Source organism: Fukomys damarensis, unplaced genomic scaffold (assembly GCF_012274545.1).
Source record: "Fukomys damarensis isolate Sample0158 unplaced genomic scaffold, DMR_v1.0_HiC HiC_scaffold_39, whole genome shotgun sequence".
NCBI classification, from domain to species: Eukaryota; Metazoa; Chordata; class Mammalia; order Rodentia; family Bathyergidae; genus Fukomys; species Fukomys damarensis.
Window position 1 is genome coordinate 83,233,944 of NW_022900951.1, and position 20,528 is coordinate 83,254,471.

General features: G+C 38.1%; 1 protein-coding gene across 2 annotated transcripts in view; it reads right to left on the reverse strand.

Annotated features, from left to right (window-relative positions):
• The window catches only part of Morc4 (MORC family CW-type zinc finger 4), a 64,755-nt gene extending 44,251 nt beyond the window's left edge, over positions 1-20,504 (reverse strand). Inside the window, exons 1-6 of one of the 2 annotated variants that reach the window (XM_010614066.2) lie at positions 20,341-20,504; positions 14,296-14,428; positions 6,655-6,872; positions 5,742-5,889; positions 2,968-3,100; positions 2,529-2,657 (exon numbers count right to left, since the gene is read on the reverse strand). In XM_010614066.2, coding sequence (XP_010612368.1) covers positions 2,529-2,657; positions 2,968-3,100; positions 5,742-5,889; positions 6,655-6,872; positions 14,296-14,428; positions 20,341-20,443 — 864 coding nt within the window. In that variant the 5' untranslated portion in view covers positions 20,444-20,504. The remainder of the gene's footprint in view (positions 1-2,528; positions 2,658-2,967; positions 3,101-5,741; positions 5,890-6,654; positions 6,873-14,295; positions 14,429-20,340) is intronic. The other variant, XM_010614067.2, reaches the window with a different exon arrangement.
• Between the last annotated feature and the right edge of the window lie 24 nt (positions 20,505-20,528).

The following is a 20,528-nucleotide window of genomic DNA, read 5'->3' on the forward strand; positions in this document are numbered from 1 at the left end:
AATAGAAAAGACTATAAGAAAATATATCAAAATGCCAGTTGTGATTGAACAATTCATAAATAATCACAAATACTCCTTAAACCTTGCCAGTTGCTAAATTTGCTGCTAGGCCTCACAGGTTCTGATAAGTGTTGTATATGGTACAATACAAATCTGCTCACTTTTATGCATTATGGTAAATCCTACTACCATACAAAATACTATGAAAACAAAAACAATAAGACCAAAATCATAGCCAGGTGTTGTGTGTCTAATCTCAGCACTCTGGGAGATCACTAAAGAACAAGGAATGGGAGTATACTGGGGTAGGATGCTCCCCAAATTAGTATGAAGGAAAAGAACAAAGTACAGAGCTCAGTATGGTGGCGCAAGCCTGTAATCCCAGCACTAAGGAGGCGGAGGCAGTGGGATTATGCAAGTTTGAGGCCAGCCTGGGCTACATGGTGACAGCCTGAACTACAAACTGAGACCTTGTAACAAAAAAACAAAAACAAAGAAAGAGCCCTTTGATAAGGAAGAATAAATATATCAGTATCAGTGACCTTACTGAAATTTTATTAGGAATTCATTTTACTTATGTCTATATTGAATTTGTTTAACCCAAACTCTAATATGGGAAGGCAACCAGTTTGATGGGGGTGGGGTAGAAGAATTGAGGCATGTATAAAATATATGCATAGATCGGGCTGGGGATATAGCTCAGTGGTTCTGCTATCTGCCTTGCAAGCTCAAGGTTCTGAGTTCAATCCCCAGTACCAAAAACAAAAACCAAAAAAACAAACAAAAAATGAAATTGGCCTGATAGAAACCCACAAAAGGAAGCAGCTGGAAACAGAAATGTGACACATTTTAAAAGAGAAGCTAGAAAACACTTTGGCGGGGTACTGGGGATCAAACTCAGGACCTTGTGCTTGCGAGGCAGGTGGCAGAACCACAGAGTTAAATTCCTGGCCCTAGAAAACACTTCTATAGACTGGCTCTGTTGCATCTCTAACACTAATATCCCAGACCACATAAGGTGCTATTATAACCAATTTGCTCACAGTGCTAGCTCTGGCTTTGCTAAGTTGGGTTTGTTGAGGGCTTTAAAATAGTCCCTTAGTGGAGAAGGTACGTGTTTCTAAAAAGGTGAAAAGTCAATCTGCTTCTGATGAAAATCACTTCTTCGTTAAGAATAGGAACAACAATTTCTAATTTTCAGTCAGGCAAAGGGAGACAAAGATAATTCCTTTGATAGAGGAGTGTGAACATGTTTCTTAGGACAAGTCGTATACTTGCTTACTGGAAAATAAAAGAGCAATTATTCATAACTGCTTATGATTTCTCAGCCTTTCAAATACTTTTATTTTGCTGAAAAAATCATCAATGAAGATTGACCTAATTTCCATACTTTACCTTAAGATTTTATATAGTACATATCTGAAATCCATTCCTAGTGCAAAAAGTAGTTGACAGTTGAAAATCCACATCAATCTTGTTAACAATTCATCTCTCCCTAGGCAAACTAACTTTTAATATCCACTCTCCTAACTTCCATCAATGTCTGTGTTTGACCCTAGTACAACAAAAATAACTCTATACCCAAAAGATTAACAAATTCTAGTCAACATTACATTTGAATCAATGTGATATATGACAAAATTCCAGTACAAACCAAATACGATGTAGATTTTTTTTTTTTTTTGGTACCAGGGATCGAACTCAAGACCTTGTACTTGCAAGGCAGGCGGTGGAACCACTGAGCTAAATCCCCAGCCCTAGATTTATTTCTTAAGGCTGAGATTCTCAAACCTGGCTACTCACTTGAAAAAGCAGAGGATTTTAAAATAACTAAATAAAAATATTTCAGGGCCAGGGATTTAGCTCCTTGGTGCCTGCCTCACAAATGCAAGGACCTAAGTTCGATCCCCACTACAAAAAAAAAAATTGCATAAGTGAGCATGGTGGTGCATGCCTGTAACCCAGCACTCTGGGAGGTAAGAAAGGAAGATCATAAATTTGAACACAGCCTGGGCAATTCAGTGATTTAGATCACTGAATAATCACTGAATGATTTAGATCACTGTTGACCTTATCTCAACATTTAAAGAAAAATGGCCTTAGGTTCAATCTTCAGTATTTAAAAAAAAAATCTAATGAACCAGAATCTCCAAAATATCAGGGCTCTTATTTAAGAGTTTCAATGTGTTTTTTTTTTCTTTTTTTGGTGTTTTGAAACAGGGTCTTCCTATATAGTTCAGGCAGGCCTTGAACTCACTATGTAGCTCAGGCTGGCTGCAAACTTGCAGCAATCCTCAATGCCTTAGCCTCCTAAGTGTTGGGATTATAGGCGTGCACTACCACGCCTGGCTCCATGTGGTAATAATTAGTACATGGATTGACATTTAAGAAATACTTTCTTCGAGTACAGTATAATATTTATAAACATGCAATTCTGAATTAGCAAAAGCACATTTTTGGTTTTTTCTGCCAATCTAGAAATATAATCCTGCAATGAAAAAGTCAACTACATGAAGCTATAAGGATACAGTGAAGGTAGGCTTATATATATCATATCCTACATTGGACAAGGTCTTGGCAATCATCTGGGTAGTCACCTTCTTTTGACGCAGAAAAATTTTCATCCGTGGCTTCATATATAGAATACTACAAAATGCCTATGGAACAGTGAAGAGAAAGTCATTATGCCATATTGCTAGTTGTACTGACATCCCAATAAAATACTGCTAAGTGCACCTCTTCTGGACAAAGATTTGGCTCAGTTTTTATACCTTGTTATATTATGTCAACTACCACACTAAAAATGCTGCTACTATGTTAGCTAAACTACCTTAATGGAGATATAAAAAGGAATCCTAAAAGTTTGTTATCTTTATATATAACTGTAATTCAATTTTCTTCTATAATGTTTTCATATTATAGGAAATCTTACCTCTCACTGTTGAAAAAAAAGCAACCCTTACTCACCCGTAAGGAATACTCTGTTTCTGGCAACTCAGAGGCAACACCATCAATTTCTTTTTCTTCTGCATCAATGTCTGATACCAGGATATCATATTGATCTGTATCAAAGTCTAACTCAGACTTTCCATCTTTGTTTCTGGGTAAAAGAAACAAGTACCAATCTAACAAAAACTGGCTCCAAAGGACAAAAAAAGCACTAGGAACCCAAGAGAGAAGAAAGAGTATGAGCCAATATCAGGTATCTGTTTTTTTCTCTCCCGTGACCACCACTGCAATGAAACTATAAACCCCTTAATCTGAGGATCACACATTATTTAAGGCATTTCTAGTCTAAACAAATCTATTATACTTCACAGTGGCAGTGATGCCAAATTTGTAAGAAAAGAAAATACATGAAAATTCCTGTAATTTGATAAATCAAATGGATGTCAGCTAGCTTTAAACAGGCTCTTAAAATAGATCCCAACTTTCTGGGTATTGCTTGATAATTTTCTCACTATTACTTTCCCCAAATGAATTGATAAAACAAAATCTACTTCTATTAACTCCAGCAATGGTATAAGGACTAATGAGAAACCAATACTTCCCTAGATCTAATCAAATATCTTAAAAGAGAAGAAAAACTAGTCCTCAAGAGCATGATTTATGGAATTAGCACTTAAATTTAATAGCACTGATATTCATAAGAAACTTTCTTATTCCTATCTTTTGCAGCCACTTAGTGTTGGTCCATTCTAAGACCCTGAGCTACATCATTAACCACTTTCAGGGAAAAAAGATAAGGCCCATCTCTGTTCCTAGGAAAACTCAAAACAAATGATGGGTTACACAGAAAATATAAATATCAAAACAACAGTTCTAAAAATTTGCTCTGTGGAACAGTAGTCCCTGGAGATTAAAAAAAAAAAAAACAGAAGAAAATACCACAGAGTAACCTAAATTGATAGCTCTGTCACACTTCATGTTCCACAAGCTCAAAGCTGCTGTATTAAAAGTTGAGATCTTGGACCAGGGATTTAGCTCAGTGGTGCCACTGCCTGCCTCACAAGTGCAAGGTCCCGAGTTCAATCCCCATTAAAAACAATTTTAATTCTATTCTCAGAACTGAACCAAGGCTCCTATTTCATGTAGCATGTAAAAATCCCAGGCCATTGCAATAGTATAGTCTGGATTTTCCAGGATAATCTTTATTCTCACTACCTCACTCTACTCTAGCACATATATCCTGAGATAGTTCTCTAACTTTCATTGCCCCCTATCTTCCCCATTCAAGAGAAAGAGGTCTGAAATTAGGAAATATTACATACTACATTGTTCTCTTAAGTATTTTATATGCAAATTAGCATATAAAAGCCAGAAAAGACTTTAACCAAAGCAATACAATAGGCTGTCAGCTTTTCCCATATTTGACCATGTAACCCTTTACTTCTATAACACCTAGTACAGTAAAACTGAGAAGCAATATACAAAGGAAAAAGTCTGCTTAATATGTGTAAATCTTTGGAAATCCCTCAGGAAATTGATCCTTTATAATACAAATTATATTACAGAATGGTGGTTTTCCTAACAGGACACAGGGAAGATCCTTGTGAGCTCTCCTTAGTTTTTCTTATTAATTGCTAAGTATTCTTTGTATAAATCAGTATTGCTTAGTTTTACCCAGCTAAAAAACAAGACAAAATGCTTGGCCTAATTGGAAAAGGAAAAATGAATATATCTAATATTCTGTTCTATTAAACACAGCAGGGGATTTAGCTCAGTGATTCTGCCCACCTGTCTCACAAGCTCAAGCTCCCAAGTTCAACCCCTGGTACACAAAAAAAAGCAAAAAACAAAAAACAAACACCCAAGAACACACCACACCTCCTCTATTTTATGTGAAAGGCTTTGAGGTTTTTAGTGTTTAGGTTTTATTCCATTTGACATGCCAAAATTAAACAAATAATATATCAGAGACTGTTTCTTGATTGTTTTATTAGCTCTAAAGAAACAAAATTTTTTTTTTTGGTACCAGGGATCAAACTCAGGACCTTGTGCTTGCAGGCAGCAGCACCACTGAGTGAAATCCCCAGCCCTGAAGAAACAATCTTAAGACAGCCTCATTATAGATAAAATTGTTCAGCTTCAAGGATTTTTGCACTTTTATTGTAGCTAAAGATTATGTTTTGCTACTCTAATATCTTTCTCCATACATCATTATTGTCAAACATATAAAATAACTATCATTTACCAATCTCAAAACAAAGTCCATAATATGAAATAGATATATTTATAATGGATTATGGGGATATTAGGATAACACTGCATTGTTTTATCTGTGGCAATAGCCCCAGAGTATGGATGTCTTCACCTTAAATGCACAGCATTTACCAATAAGAGCCCCTATTTCAAACGTAACTAAGAGAAAGTTACATAATGAGACAGAAATATGTAACAAAATTTATCTACTCTTCTTCTTAAGATTTTTTTTTTCTGGCCAGGGATTTAGCTCAGCGGTTCGGTGGCCTGCCTTGCAAGCGCAAGGACCCGAGTTCAATCCCCGGTACCAAAAAAAAGATTTTTTTTCTTTTATTGAGTTTGTTGGTACATTTTAGGTATGCAGTACAGTTACATTCATCATTGGGATCTTGTACCTTTACATGACAGGTCTTGGTTCTCATTTTTTTCCCCTTGTCCCTGCCCTCCCTTATCTACTCTTTCTCTATAAAGATTTCTTAAAACATGCTTCCTCATAATACCTTTGCTTGTCAGAATCTTCCACCCTTAGAATACTATACCTTCGGATATTCCAAATGAGAATACGAGTGCCTTTTTTGCCTGGGATGGCATCAAACTGGGATAGCAGGTCATTTTCACTGTTGAAAATTGAATAGTTCAAGATGGCTTCTAGACTGGGCAAGGAATCCTCAGTAATAATCATTTTTTGTAAAACCAAATGCAGTCAAAGAAAAAGTATTATTGTAAGATGCTATCAGGAAGGAAAAGTACCTTTTAGGTTGTATGTTTAGACAAAAAATATATAGACATTAAATGTGGGCATTACTGTTACAGAAGAAAGGAAAACAGAAAACGGACAACAGTTGTAGAGATAAATATCAAAATCAGCTACACCTGCAAAACACAGCCTCAAAGATGCAGTGTAAATATAGGGCTATGTTTAAGAAAAAGATGAAATTTAAAATTTTTAAACCATTTGGAAACAATACGTTCAAATCCTAACTGCTATGCTACTCCCACCAAAACAATCTGGTGTCTAACAGAAATCATAGCATGTCTAGGTAGAGAAAAATGAACTATTCTGGTATCAGATAAGCTACAGATAGTATTTTTAGGAACAAAAACACAAATGTAGCTAGCCTTAGGGGGAAGAAAAGAGAAGGCCCTGGAAACTTTACTATGGGGTTACTTGGAGGGATACCATACATAAATCAAACTGCATAACAATGAAAATTTCAATATAGCAAAAGCATCTCTAAACTTTGGTCAATGGTCCACTTAATTTATAAATATTTAATATAGAAAATTCCAGTTAAGTTTAAGATATTTGAGTACTTCTTTATATATGAAAACATTTGAAATACAAGATATCAAAAGCACTAGATTTGACCTGAAAAAAAAAAAGAAGTTTTTGTCCAAATAGTCAGATTAGACTAATTTTTAGCCAACATTCTCCATTTCCAGAAAGGATATTGTTTTGCTGGTTGAATGGAACAATTGGTACAATAACTGCCTGGGCCTGGACACATTCCAGATAAGTCTGTGATAGGAGTCCAACAGTGAGAGTACCCCCATTCTTGGTGAAGACAAGAGCATCCTTTCCTAGTCGCATGGAGCCTGACTTGAAACCATTACCAAAGACCCCGATGGGACACTGGCTCTTCTTTATTACTTTATCTGTAAAGCCAAAGCTGTAATTAGAAAAGAGAAATGTGAAGAAAGAAATCAGAAAAGTTAAAAAACATCATAAGCTAGGTTTCAGGCTGAATGCTCAGTTTACACATGAAGAACATTTGTACAAGTTACTCTTTTATTTCTTATGGTATTCCAGGCATAAATATTGTTTTTAAAATGGGAAATTATTACTGGAGTAATGGCATTGACTTTCCTATGTGGTTTGTGTGTAAACAGTTCTACTTCCTTAGAGTCAAACTTTCAAAAATGTAAAGGACCATGTTTTCACTGGCTTAACAAAGACAGCTGGAAAAGGCCTTGTGTAGCTAGCTGCCTTTCTTGTCTAGATAAAATGGCCCTAATTCCTAGAAGTGAGAATAAGTTTCACAAGATAGTTACCTAGAGAGAGAACAAAAGTATCCAATAGTGGCACTAACCAAAGGTACTAGACTGGGTATCTCTTAACCTGATTATACCTAGAAATTGGACTCACTATTTAATTCAGGCTGGCCTTGAACTCACTATATAGCCCAGGCTGTCCTCGAACTCATGGTGATCCTTCTGCCTCAGCCTCTCAAGTACTGGGTTTATAGGTGTGTGCCACCATCCCAAGCGTGATTGTGTAGCATGTATCTTGATAAATTTAACTCTCTACCCAAATGATGAATCTTCCAATCCTTACCCTTTGTTGCATCTGCTGGGAGAGTTCACTGGAATATGACCAAGAGATTATAAAAATATATAGGTAGTTCTGTCTCCAAATGTCTATAAACAGCCGCAGTATAAAAATCTCTCTTGTTCTATTAAGGGCCTTTCACTGAGTCACCTCAGCAAACTCTGTAGCCTCTTACAATCAGCTTAATCTGGGAGCCAGACCTTTTCCTTCCTTTTATTTTCCATCCAAGCACACAACAAAATAACAGAACCTAAAAAAATTCAAAGGTACAAAGATCTTGAAAATTATGATCTTTCCTTTATATCTTTCTTTACCTCAAATACAACTATTTTAAGGATTCTTTGTTTAATTTCCAGGAGAATTTTTTGTTTGTTTGTTTTTTGGTACTAGGGATCAAACACAGGACCTTGTGCTTGAGAGGCAAACGCAGTGCCACCGAGCTAAATCCCTAACCCTTTCCAGACCAACTTGCCAAAGATTAAAACTACACCTATATCTGTCACTACGGACTAAACTAAAGTTGAAATGGAATAAAGATCTAAATATTAAAACAGAAGCACTAATGCCGGAACATAAGTCAGGTAAAACTCTTGAAGACATTGGCATAGGAAACAAATCCTCAATAGCATGAGAACTAGCACAAAGAATCAAGAATCTCATTTTATTAAAAAGCTTCTGCATCGCAAGACAAACCACAAACAGAGCTAATAGACAACCTACAATGTGGGGAAAAAAAAACTTTTACCAGTTGTTCCTCAAAGGTCTACTATCTAGAATATATAAAGAACTTAAAAGAAATCATACCCTCAAAACATAAAGACCTGATTCAAAAATGGGCATCTGAAATGAACAGACATTTCTCAGACAAAGAAGTAAAAGCAGCAAATATAAGAAAAAATGTTCAATATCACTGGTCATTCGAGAGATGCAGATAAAAACAACACTGAGATTCCACCTCACCCCAGAAAGGATGGCTGCTATCAAGAACTCAACCAACAACAGGCAGGGGAATGGGCTAAAAAAGAACCAAGATACATCATGTAAAGGTACAAAATCCCAGTGATGAATGTTAACTGTATTGTTTACCTTAATGTACTAATAAACTTAATGAAAAGAGAAAGAAAAACAAACAAAACAAATAATCAACCAACAACAAATGCTGGTGGGGTTGTGGGGAGAAAGGAACCCTTCTACATTGTTGGTGGGAGTGCAGACTGGTGCAACCACTGTGGAAATCAATGTGGAGATACCTCAGAAAACTAGGATTAGAGATACCATTTGACCCAGCTATTCCTCTGCTGGATATCTTTGCCAAAGAATTAAAATAATCATACCACAGCGATACTTGCTTATCCATGTTTATAGTCGCAGTTTGTAATAGCTAAAACTTAGAAAAAACCCAATTGCCCATCAACTGGAGACTGGATAAAGAAGATGTGGGGTTTTTTTTTTGTTTTTCCTTTGGTACTAGGGATCGAACTCGGGCCCTTCCACTTGTGAAGGCCGCAGAACCACTGAGTCAAATCCTCGGCACAAAACTTTTTTTTTCCCCTGGTGGGATTGAACTCGGGTCCTTGTGCTTTGTGAGGCAGGTGGCGGAACCACTGAGCTAAATCCCCAGCCCTTGGTTTTTTAAAAATAAAATGGAGTATTGTTCAGCCATAAAGAATGAGAAACTAGAGGTATTTATAGCTAAATGGATGCACATTGAGGCCATACTCTTAAGTGAAATAAATAGGACACGTGTAAATACGGAAAAGTTTCTCTGATGTGAAAAAATAAAAGTTTAAATAAGAATCAAAACGTATGCATGATAATGTGAAATAAGAAAAGGTCTAGAGTACGGGCTCTGCCCCAGCTGCAGCGGTGGCTCCAAAGAATCTCTTCCTTTCTCTGGCCCTCGGTTTCCCCACCTACGAAACAAATGGATGGCACCGACCCCCTATGGAAGCATAATCCTGAAGTGAACAATGGGCGCCTTATAATATGACTTTTAAGTGATTATCATTAAATGAAGAAAGGACTATGTCCATGTTAGATTAGGTACCTGCGGTGCACGTACGAGGCCCCTCTGCTAAGCGCTTCTCCATGTGTGGCAGGCATCATCAAGTCCTTTCAGCAGCCTTTGAGGTGTTTTACGAGTCAAAGCTCACAGAGGGGAAATATTTCAAGTTTGGCTAGCTCCAGAGCTGTGTTCTCAGAGACTCTCAGTTTCTTCAACTATGAAATGACACCTATCAAGGCCTCCTGCCGGCCAGTGCCCTGATGGGCCCTTGCTCTGTATCCACTTCACTCTGCTGGACTTTCAAACTCAGCAGGAAAGGAGCGGCCACAGAGAACTGTGCAGACGCTTCTAAGTGCCGGGACCCCACCCACAGGGCACAGATGTGTGCGTGGAGAAACTCCCGGAGCCCCGCCTGACAGTCAACACGCAGGCGCACGTGCCCGGCGCTGCCGGCTCTGATTGGCTACCACGGGTACTTCTCTGGCTGCCGGGGAGATGAGTTTGGCAGAAAAGGGTTTGTAACAGGAAAGTTTAACTTTCAGGCTCTGGTGGATTCTTTCCTGGTAAGACTGAAGGACTGACTATATGAAAAGCCCCCTTTCCTCCCCATAGTAGTTCACAATCTAAGATTGGGTAAGAGGAATATAGACAAGGAAAGCGCAAACTTCAGGACCACCCTCTAGAGACATTTATTGTACAAGTCTTGTGGCATGCTCTGGGCCTAACCGCAGGAGAGTTCTCTGTTCCGAGTGGACCTGCAAAACAAGAAAAATGGAGCTCTTTGCTCCCTGTTGGCTGTTTACAGGAAGCTCCTTTATGGAATGGCTATTGTGTACAGAATCCTAGAACCCAAAAATTAGTGAAGGATTTGGAATAGGTTGATAAAGAACGCTTAGCTCCTAGGGGGTGGGGGTGGAGAAAAGGTCTAAAGGAGTAGGCGAAGTGGGAGGGGTAGGGGAAAGGAAAGAAGTGAATGGAAAAATATGAAGGAAAAAAATGTTTGTTTTTGTTTTTTGGTACCAGGGATTGAACTCGGATCCTAGCGCTTGTGAAGCAGGGGCGGAACCACTGAGCTAAATCCACGGCCCAGGAGAAAGGAAAAAATGTAAACAAGGTCTTTGTAAATAGGGAAGGGTGGAGGGGGTTAAGGGAGGGCAGGGGATTAGTGAAAACTAAGAACCAAGATACATTGTGCAAATGTACAAGATCCCAATGATGAATGTAACCGTACTGTTTACCTAAAATATACCAATAATCTTAATGAAAAAAAAAGTATCTATTGAGCACTTACCACGTACTATGCATTGTGCTAAGCACTACAAATACAATTGTTACCAAGAGACATGATTCTTGCCCTCACAGCTTACAGTCTAAAGAAGGATTTCATAAAACAGATTAGACACTTATACAACATCAGTAAAACAGACTCTGTATGCCAAAGTGAGCAGATTAGTCTTGGCTTTTCTCTTCCAAGCAAAGAGGACCACTGTACCTGTTTTCCATTTCCAGAAGGCTATGGTGTTTTTGAGAAAGAGGACCACTTTTCAATTTTCTAACTCAAAGTATTATGAAATAATACAATTTTGTCCTTTACTTTTTCCTACAAAAAAATCTAATGACGGGAAAGGTAATTTCTAGGGAAGGAGTCCTTTAAAAACTCCTAAAGAGCACTGAGTTAGTACAGTCTATGAGACTTAGTATTCCAGGAATAGACTTATACATTGGTAAGACATTCTCATTTTCCTTATGTGGACGATTAGTTAGGACAGGTGGGGTATTATTATTATATGGATTAAATTATATACTGTATGCAAAACTGCATTCACTATACTATTCGAACCTTTTAAATTTAAATTTTTATTTTATTCATACATGTTTGTAGTACATGAAGTTTATATCCATCTTAAGAAACAGGTACATGTACATGACTCAGCTTGATTATTTTTTAATCCTTTCCCTTTCTATCCACCTTCCTCCCTCTGCCTCTAAATACCCCTCCCTCAAACTTAATTTTTTTTTTTGAGAGAGGGTCTCGCTATGTAATACAAGCTGGCCTTAAACTCTTGGCAATCCTTCTCCTTCAGCCTCCGGAGTGATGGGATTACAGATGTGCACCACCATGCCCAGCTCCAAACTTTAATTTTAAACTAACTCTAGAAATCATTCTGATAATTGTCATGTGCTACTCCATACCTCTATTTTAGATACAGTGTCACATCTAAAACTCAGAATTCTTGATACATAGGAGTCTTATCTACCATATGAAATATATGTGGTAATTTGAACTTGTGGCAATCCTCCTGCCTCAGCCTCCTGAGTGCTTGTATTACAGGTATGGGCTACTATGTCCCGCTCAATTATTTTATTTTATTTATTTATTTTTCGTACCAGGGATTAAGGTCAGGACCTTGTACCCACAAGGCAGGCGTGATCCCACTGAGCTAAATCCCCAGCCCTGGTTCAATTATGTTAAAAGAAGTTGAGGTAAGTGGCATTCTTGGTAAGAAGATAGCATGACTAAATTCTCTTTTAAATAAATTATATCTTATAGCTGACTCGTTTAAAATATAATCACAAATAAAATCCAGTACTATATTACTTACTATATTAAGGACTCATTAAAATAGCTTCTAAAGTAAATTTTTAAGTATGAGCAACAACTGCCTAGGGCAACAGCAGGAAACATATAAAGCATGATGAGTAAAATACTATGAAGTTTCAGCCTAATTTGCTTCTTGGGGAGGGAACCAAATTTTGAATGAACATACTGATCCTTCATATTTTACTTTAAATGTTTCACAGTATGCTGTTTTGATTCCCTAGGCTAGATTAGATCCCTCTGTTGTATATTCTCAAAAGAAACTTTACTCTTCTTTCATAGACTTCCCCATGGGGAGAACAGCCTATTTAGTTGTATTTATTAGGCAACTTTTCTTTCTCATTAAACTGTCAGCACTTTGAGAGCAAGGATGTTTATCTGGTTCTCAACTTTATTTTCCAGTGGTTTCTTTTTTATTTAATTTTATTGGTATATTTAAGGTATACAATATAATGACATTCAGTGTTGGAAATTTGTACCTTTACGTAATCCATCTTGGTTCTTATTTTCCCCCATCCCCCTGCCCTCCCCTCAACCCCTCCCTGCCTCCCTATCTACAAAGCCTTTTTTTCATTTTTTCATATTAATTCCATTTACGTTCCAGTGTTATACACATAACCCTTAGTAAGAATTCAGTGAATGGATAAGTGTGTGAATATGGCACAAAAATTGTTGTAATTATTAAAAAACCATCCTCTTCTTTCTACCTTATAACCATACCAATTTTCACATATATAGTTCCACAGACAAAATAGAAGGTTATTAGATTTGCTGAGGCTACTGTTTGACTCCCATATCATTGGGATAAGACGTAGTGGAAAGGAATAATTAAGAAGATAATTGATTTTAAGGTAAATTGATAATTGTTTCTAGTACCTACTGAGCTAAAGTTATCTTTTTATTTTTTGATACATGTTTACAGTACATAATGATTACATTCATCACTGGGAATTGGTACATGTACCTAACATGTCTTTATTTTTTTTTACATTTAGGAGATAAAATTGATGCTAAAGTTAAAAGATAGGACCAACTCTCTACTTTCACCAACATACTACATTTTTGTCTCACTTCTAGAGGCTTTCCTAAACATTCTTCTAATTAGGAAAAGTCTGAGACACAAGAACATATACTGCTGAGCAGTAAAATATAATCACTTACTTTAAGCAAATTTCACTTTGTTTCTTTGATGGGTAAAGGAATTTCCCTACAGTGTTATTGATTAGATTACCTTCAAAGGGTACTATGACCAAGCTAATTTGTTTTCCATTTCTGGGTTCTGAGCCCTTTCCCTCCTCCCTCAACACCCATCCACTGTTATTTGTGCTTCACACACTTAGTTCAGGAAGCCACATCGACAGCAATCAACTTCATCTGCTAAAAAGGAAGAGAGAAGGAAGGAGTTGAGGAAACACTCATCTTGCACTGAGTGATATGTGAAGATAATAAAGTACAAACTCTCGACTACAAACCTTTTAAAGTAATTAAGTGAATTGAGAGTGGCAAGAGAAGTTTATCACCAGCTTTAACAAAAGAATTTACTAACTTTCAATTCTACTGTAAAATTTTCAAATAGTATATATGGAAATGTCTTCTATTTATCTTTTATGAGGTTTGATTATACTTGGGCACCTTCATAGTTCTGATTCACCAATCATCCCAACTCCAATACTTCTGATTTAAGAGTGAGTTTAGGTTAATTAAGCATTGGAGAAGGTCTCAGATTAGTGAAGGTCCCTAGGTCTTTATACTTGTTGTTCTTCTTGCCTGAACTCTCATTCTCTGCTCTCTGATACTTTTTATCTACTTAAAATTCTACTTGCTCTTAGATCTCAGCATAAATACCATCTCATCTTGGAGGCTTTTGTTAAACTCTAGGATCTGATTAGGTTCACCTGTTGACTCATTCTATGCTTTCCTATCATACTTACCATGTTTTACTATGATCACTTGATTGTCTAATTGTTTGAATTGCCAGCTAGACTGTAAGTTCTGTGAGGGCAGGAACAATGTTTCATCGCCAGCACCCTGGCACTAAGATATGCTTAATAAATATTTGTTGAGTGAATAAAAGGAAAGTAAAATATTAAAGAAACCGATTAAGCATTAAACAGAATTCATGAGCTCATGATAAAAGAAAGAGAAGGAAGAGATTTTTACCTGAGCATTCGGTGGAGTTTGTGAGGTGTCATTCCACATCCATCATCAGTAAAGGACAAACAAGATTTATTCTTGACCTCCTCGACATCTATAAAGACGGTCCTGGCTGATACATCTGGATCTACAGCGTTATCTGAAAAAGGTAGAAATCTGTGATATTAGATCCCACTTCCAACGTTCTATCAAAATCTCTAGTTCAGTGCCCTTATGACGTGGAAAACTGTCCTTTATTTCCCTCCCATGAATGTCTGAGAAGTTAAGTGGTGGGTAATTAATGATATTGCATTTACTGAATTAGAGCAAACAACAGATATGACAGAATTATGTAGCTGATTTCTGGATTTCATATAATGACTGATCTGCAATCTGTCTTTATCCCTTTAAACTTTAGGTCTGTGGGAAGAGTACACCTATTATAAATCATTTTGCTCTGATTTTGCTTTATTCTTGTCTTTAGGCACTTTACTGCTTATGAACACATATAGTAAAGGGTGGCTACAGAGAAAGGTTGAAACAGCAATTTTAGTAAAAAATAGATGCACGTTATACACTTTACATTTGATTCAGGATGATTTTATTTTCTATTTTTTATATTACCTCCTTTGGTTAAAGAATGCAGACATTACCACCATCTCTTTTTATAGCATGAGGACCACTGAAAGAATCAGGAGTTAAAATCAAAACATTTAATTGCCTGTCTAACTCCCAGTCAGGGTAGCAAGCAAGCTTAGAGAGAAAGAGCAATTCTACTGTCTCTGTAACAATATCAAAGGTGAAGTTGTTTGCCATTTAGATCACAATTCCTCCTGAGTTACATCTTCACAATGGGCTATTTAAGGCTTCAAAGATAGCAACCTTAGCCATAGTCTAACATATGGCACCATGTCCCCAGCCCCAGGGATGCCACTGTCTAGTAGCTACATCTTTTGGCCAAAGGTATTAGTTTAACATTGACATGTGTGGGTCAAAAGTCTGATTAGAGTTCACTGGCCTGAGTAGAAGGGCAATCTGTACAAGCTGTTGATGATGCTATTGTTTGGAAGTGGTTTATTCCCCAAAAATCATGTGTTGGAAGCTTTTGCCCTAGTGTGGTAGAATTGAGGTTGGAGAAGCTTTAAGAGGTGGGGCCTAGTGCAAGGTAATTAGATCATTGGGGATGCTGCTCTTGGAAAGGATTTTAATTCTGTGTCAGGAATGATAGGACAGGATTAGTTTTGACTACAGTGAGTTGCTATAAAGAGAGGCTACCCTGTATGACTGGCCCTATCTGCACATGGCCCTATTCCCTTTTAGCTTCTCTACCATATTGTGATGCAGCTAGGGGGCCCTTGACAGGACACTTGTGTCATGCTGCCTGGACCTTCCAGCAGCCAGAATTGTGAGCTAAATAAACTTCTTTACTTATAAGGTACTCAACACCAGGTATTTTGCAACAGCAGCATAAAACATACTAATTCCAATAGGGTCCTTAATCACTCCTGTCCCTATTAACTTTTCAAGCAAGATAGCAACCTTCCCTTCTATTCTCTTCCTTTGTTTTGGCACACTATACTATTTTACCGATACCACATACCTTGGCTGAGAGAGCCAGGTAGGGTCTTGCCTGTATACTTGTCCAATTACCCCTAATCAAACCATGTCATTTTTCTGCTGGGAACATCCCTTACAACCAAGCAGAGTATTAACACATTCAAATTGCAAATTTTGACAATACAATTAAGAGTTGACACTCATTTGCATGTGTGGAATGTCTACTAAATGAAACAAAACACAGATTAATTTCAAAAGCTACAATGGTATTGCTAGAATCATTGATTAATAAAACTATCAATGATTATGACCTGAAAAATCTTAACAGCGGTAACATATTACCAATAGCTCCAGAAGTAGGTTAAGAAGTCTGATAATCTTTAAGGGGCAGGCGGGGCTTAGGCCCATATAATGAGGTAAGGTAAATGGGTTGTCTCTGGGCAAGAGTTACAAGGTGGCAGCATGCAATACTGACTTTATCAGAAATATAGTTCTTTACTTTGTAAGAGGCTGCTTTTTCTTTCTTTATCTGATGAAAGGATTCAGCACCATATATAGCTGCCCACATAATTCAAGAAATTTTACTTGGCAAGCAAGCCCTTTTCAGTCATTTTTGCTAGCAGACAGCCAAAGACATTGAAACAGATAAACCTGTCAGCCAATTGACATAATTTATATATGGAAAACCATGGAAATTGAAATATTTTTCTAACACTTACGAACATTCCCAATACAAACATATAACACACATCAATTCCAATTACACATTTAGACAACAGTGCCTTGAATCAATCAACTCACAGGTCGCTAAGAAAATCATCTTAACTCTTTTCTTCTCTACTGCAGGTGTTACCCAAACTTTACTAGGTATTTTCTTTTTTTAATTTTTAAAAAATTTTTATTTTTTTGGTACTGGGATCAAACTCGGGTCTTTGTACTTGCAAGGCAGGCAGTGGAACCAATGAGCTAAATCCCCAGCCCTACTAGGTATTTTCTTATAGGAATATAAAACATTTTAACAAAGGCATTTCAAGAGTTTAAAAGTAGCTGCCAAGAGCAGCGAAGATATGATATCTCCTTGGATGGAAGCTCATAGAGTCAATGGGGGAGGGGATACATAAAAGGCCAAGGTCAGCTGAAGCAGCAGGGAAAGTGAAATTAGTGGGCAGGCACAGCTTCCCAATTATCTCTGTTCTATGTGGCCTTTCATTTGGCCTCAACAAATGAAATTATAATAATGACAAGGTCAGTTTCCATAGATGAACTTATAATAATACACCACCAATTTGATAGCTGGTTTCATTCTACTTCTTAACCCTCTAAAAACTGGTGAATATGTAGCATATACTATCTGATACCAGGGAGTTCAAGTTCTCCCCTAGCCCAGCCCACCCAGCCTATGAACAGTTAGGATGATGAGAAAACCCTTACTTCCCTCACCTCAGCCACTATTTAGGCAAGAGCGGCACTATCATAGCCTGAGCATCTTTATCCTCTAACCTGGCTATACTGTCCTATTTGCTACCAATTCCCAAGGTGTCTTCCCTCTCCCAACCTGACTTGAGATATCCCTCATCGAGAGGTCCCTATCTCTACCTTCATGTCACCCACTACTTTGGTAAGAGCATAGAATTCTTGGGGAATCTATTTTACACTCCAACCTGGTCCAACAATCTCTTGTCTTCTGAAAAAGCATTATAATTGAAGCCTCATACTTCAGAACCTGGGAGGCAATGAAAAACTGAATGACAGCCTGCCAGGAGAGCTTAAAATGGCTTTGACATAGTGCTTCACAAGCCTCCTATTGTTTCCAGTGGACACCGGCAAGGTGCCAAGTTACTGCCTTACAGTAACTTGCAACTATCTTGCAAGTAGCTGAAAGTAAGGTCATCACCTCTGTCACAAGTGTATCTTTTTCTGTTAAACACACACACACAGTGTCAGCATTCAAATGACTATAAGTTTAATAAATTCAAAAGTCATTTTTAGGGGACTAAGAGTGTAGTTCAGTGGCAAAGTGCTCACCAGTATGCATAAATCTCTAGGTTCAATCTCTAGCACTGCAAAAAAAATCATTTTTTAAACTTCTTTCTCTTCCTGCCCTATATATCCTTAGATTCTCTTACATATTGTTTTTTCTAATTCCCATTGTCACTCTCTTAGTTCACAGTTTATTCCATCTCAAGGTTACTGCAATAGCCTCCTAACTAGTCTTGCAAATCCATGTCTCTCTTTTCTCTCATATGTCTTACACATTGCTGCAAGATTGACTTCCCTAAAGCACAGTTTTGAGGTTTCTTTTCTTTTTGGTACCAGGGATCAAACTCGGGTCCTTACACTTGCAAGGCAGTCGCCAGAACCACTGAGCTAAATCCTCAACCCCCTAAAGCACAGTTTTGATCATGACATTCTTCTGGTCAGAAAACATCAGAGTAACACATCAAATACCAGAACCTCTCAGGCACATCCTAGTCCCAGCTCACCTTTCTAACCTCATTTCCTACTTGGTGCTTGGAGTAAAAACGCCTGTGTTTGAGTCTTGGATCTGTCACTTAGTAGACATGTAACCTTGGAAATTAATTACCTGAACCTCTGTTTCTTCATCTGCAGGATGAAAAAAAAAATACTGTTTACTTCAAAGAGTAAAGTTAAAAAGATAATTGTGAAAAGCTCTTTGTAAACTTTCTAAGGACCTATAATTTTTGCTACCTGTGAACACTATGCTCTAATTATATTCAATGATCAGTATTCTTCATGTCTTCATTTATCCAGTTGTTCCTTTTGCCTGGAATGTCCTTCCCCAACCACATCCACATATCCTAACTAATCCTTCAAATTTCAGCTCAAATATTACCTCCTCCACAAAGCTTTTCTTCAACCTGTACTTCCTAAAAATTGTAAGTCACTTCTCTTTCCTCTAAATTTCATAGCACTTGTATGTATCTTTGTGGATATATAATTTCCATCTTTTGTTATAGAAAGCATGAACTTTCTGCACATGTTTTATCTCCCCTATTAGAAGCATGAATCTGTGTTGTATTCATTTTTGTACCTCCCACAGTAGCCTTGGGCACTGCAGATGCTCGATAAATACTTACTGAATGAATGAATGTTCATTAGAAAAGTAATGCTTTAGTACAGAAAACTGTTGAAGGAAAAACCGAAAATGAAAACTTGAGTTACCAGTTAACACATCGATTTCATTTTTCTCTGTTATCACACATATATGTTATGCTTTTAAAAATCTATGTTTGTATATATGTGTTGGTCATCTTAGGCCAAGCCTAGCTAGGTTCTTTAAAGCTAAATGCTTAAGACAATCATATGTACTCAAAATTACAAATTGAAAACTCACTGAATCACCTATATAGTATGCATAGTACAACAAGGTGCAACTGTGAAAGAACAAGATTATTTCTCACAACACGTTTCTGTCTCCCATCTCTCACTGTGCCTCTCTTCAGATGTTCACCGGTGGCATGGCACAAAATCTAAAACAATTCAAAATGTACCAATGCCACATTCTCTTCTGCATCTTTTAACTGAGTCATACATGTAAAACATTGATGTTATAGTCAAACTGATCATCAAAATTCTCCATCACCTTCCAAGTAACTCTCCTGCTGCCCTCCAACTTCTCGACTAAAACAACTCTCATGGCATCGCCATAGCTATGACTTAGGCAGGGCCTGTGGCTTATTCAGGGAGTTTTGAAACTTTTCCAAGATTTTCTGTACTACTTAGTCCCATAAATCTTTCTTTCTTTCAATTTTTGAAGGACTTATAATGTGCTCTGTATGCTGCTGCATTTAGCGTAGGATTGCTTTTTTACTTTCCACACAGTATTTAGCACACTCCTTCAAAAACTGGTGTACTTGGCTTCAAGGGATCAACTGAAAACTCTTTAAAAGCAAACACTCGCAGAGCAAGAGGTTTCTATGTCCTCAATATTCATTCCAGCGGTGTGAGGGCGCTCTTAGACTACAGGCTCAGTCCTCCGCAGTCTCAGGGAGCCAAATGCACTCGTGTCATCTCTTAAGGGATGGCCCATCATTCCTAGATGTTCTTGTCTCAAAAGTTAAAGAACTCTCTTTTTCAGATCTTTTTAATGACTCTACTCGGTCTTATACAAGACCCCTTTGGTAGCCAGTTTTCTGTTGGTCGCCAGCACCTATTGGATTCCAGCTGCCTCAGGGTCGGATATTTTATGCATGTATTTTTGATTATTAACTAAGCTATCCTGAAGTGCCCGAAACATCATGAGCCAGACAGAAAAAAGCGCACGGTGTTCTAACTCTTCTGAAACACCTTGTTCCCTACGCTTTTATTCGCGGAACCGCGTTCCTCGAAGATACACCCCTCCTCCGCTGGCGGAGCTGAGGCCAGTCCCGAGGGCCCCGCTTCCGCCCGACCGTCCCCAAGCGGCTCCTTGCATTCCTCTCGCGTCTAGACTGCAGCACCACGCTGGCACCACGGCCTTGGGTGAGCACGGCCGGGCCCGCCCTCACCACTCACCTAGCAGCTCCGCGATGGCACCGAAGGGTCGCGTGTGGCTGCTGGAGTTGCTCTGTAGGTAGCGGGGGCTCATCTGGGGGCGAGAGAAGGTCCCGTCCCGCATGAGGCTTCAGCCCCCAGGTCCTTCCCGGGAGCCCCACACCCCCGGGGCCCGCGCGCACGTCCGCCCCCTCGGGCCCCAGACCTAC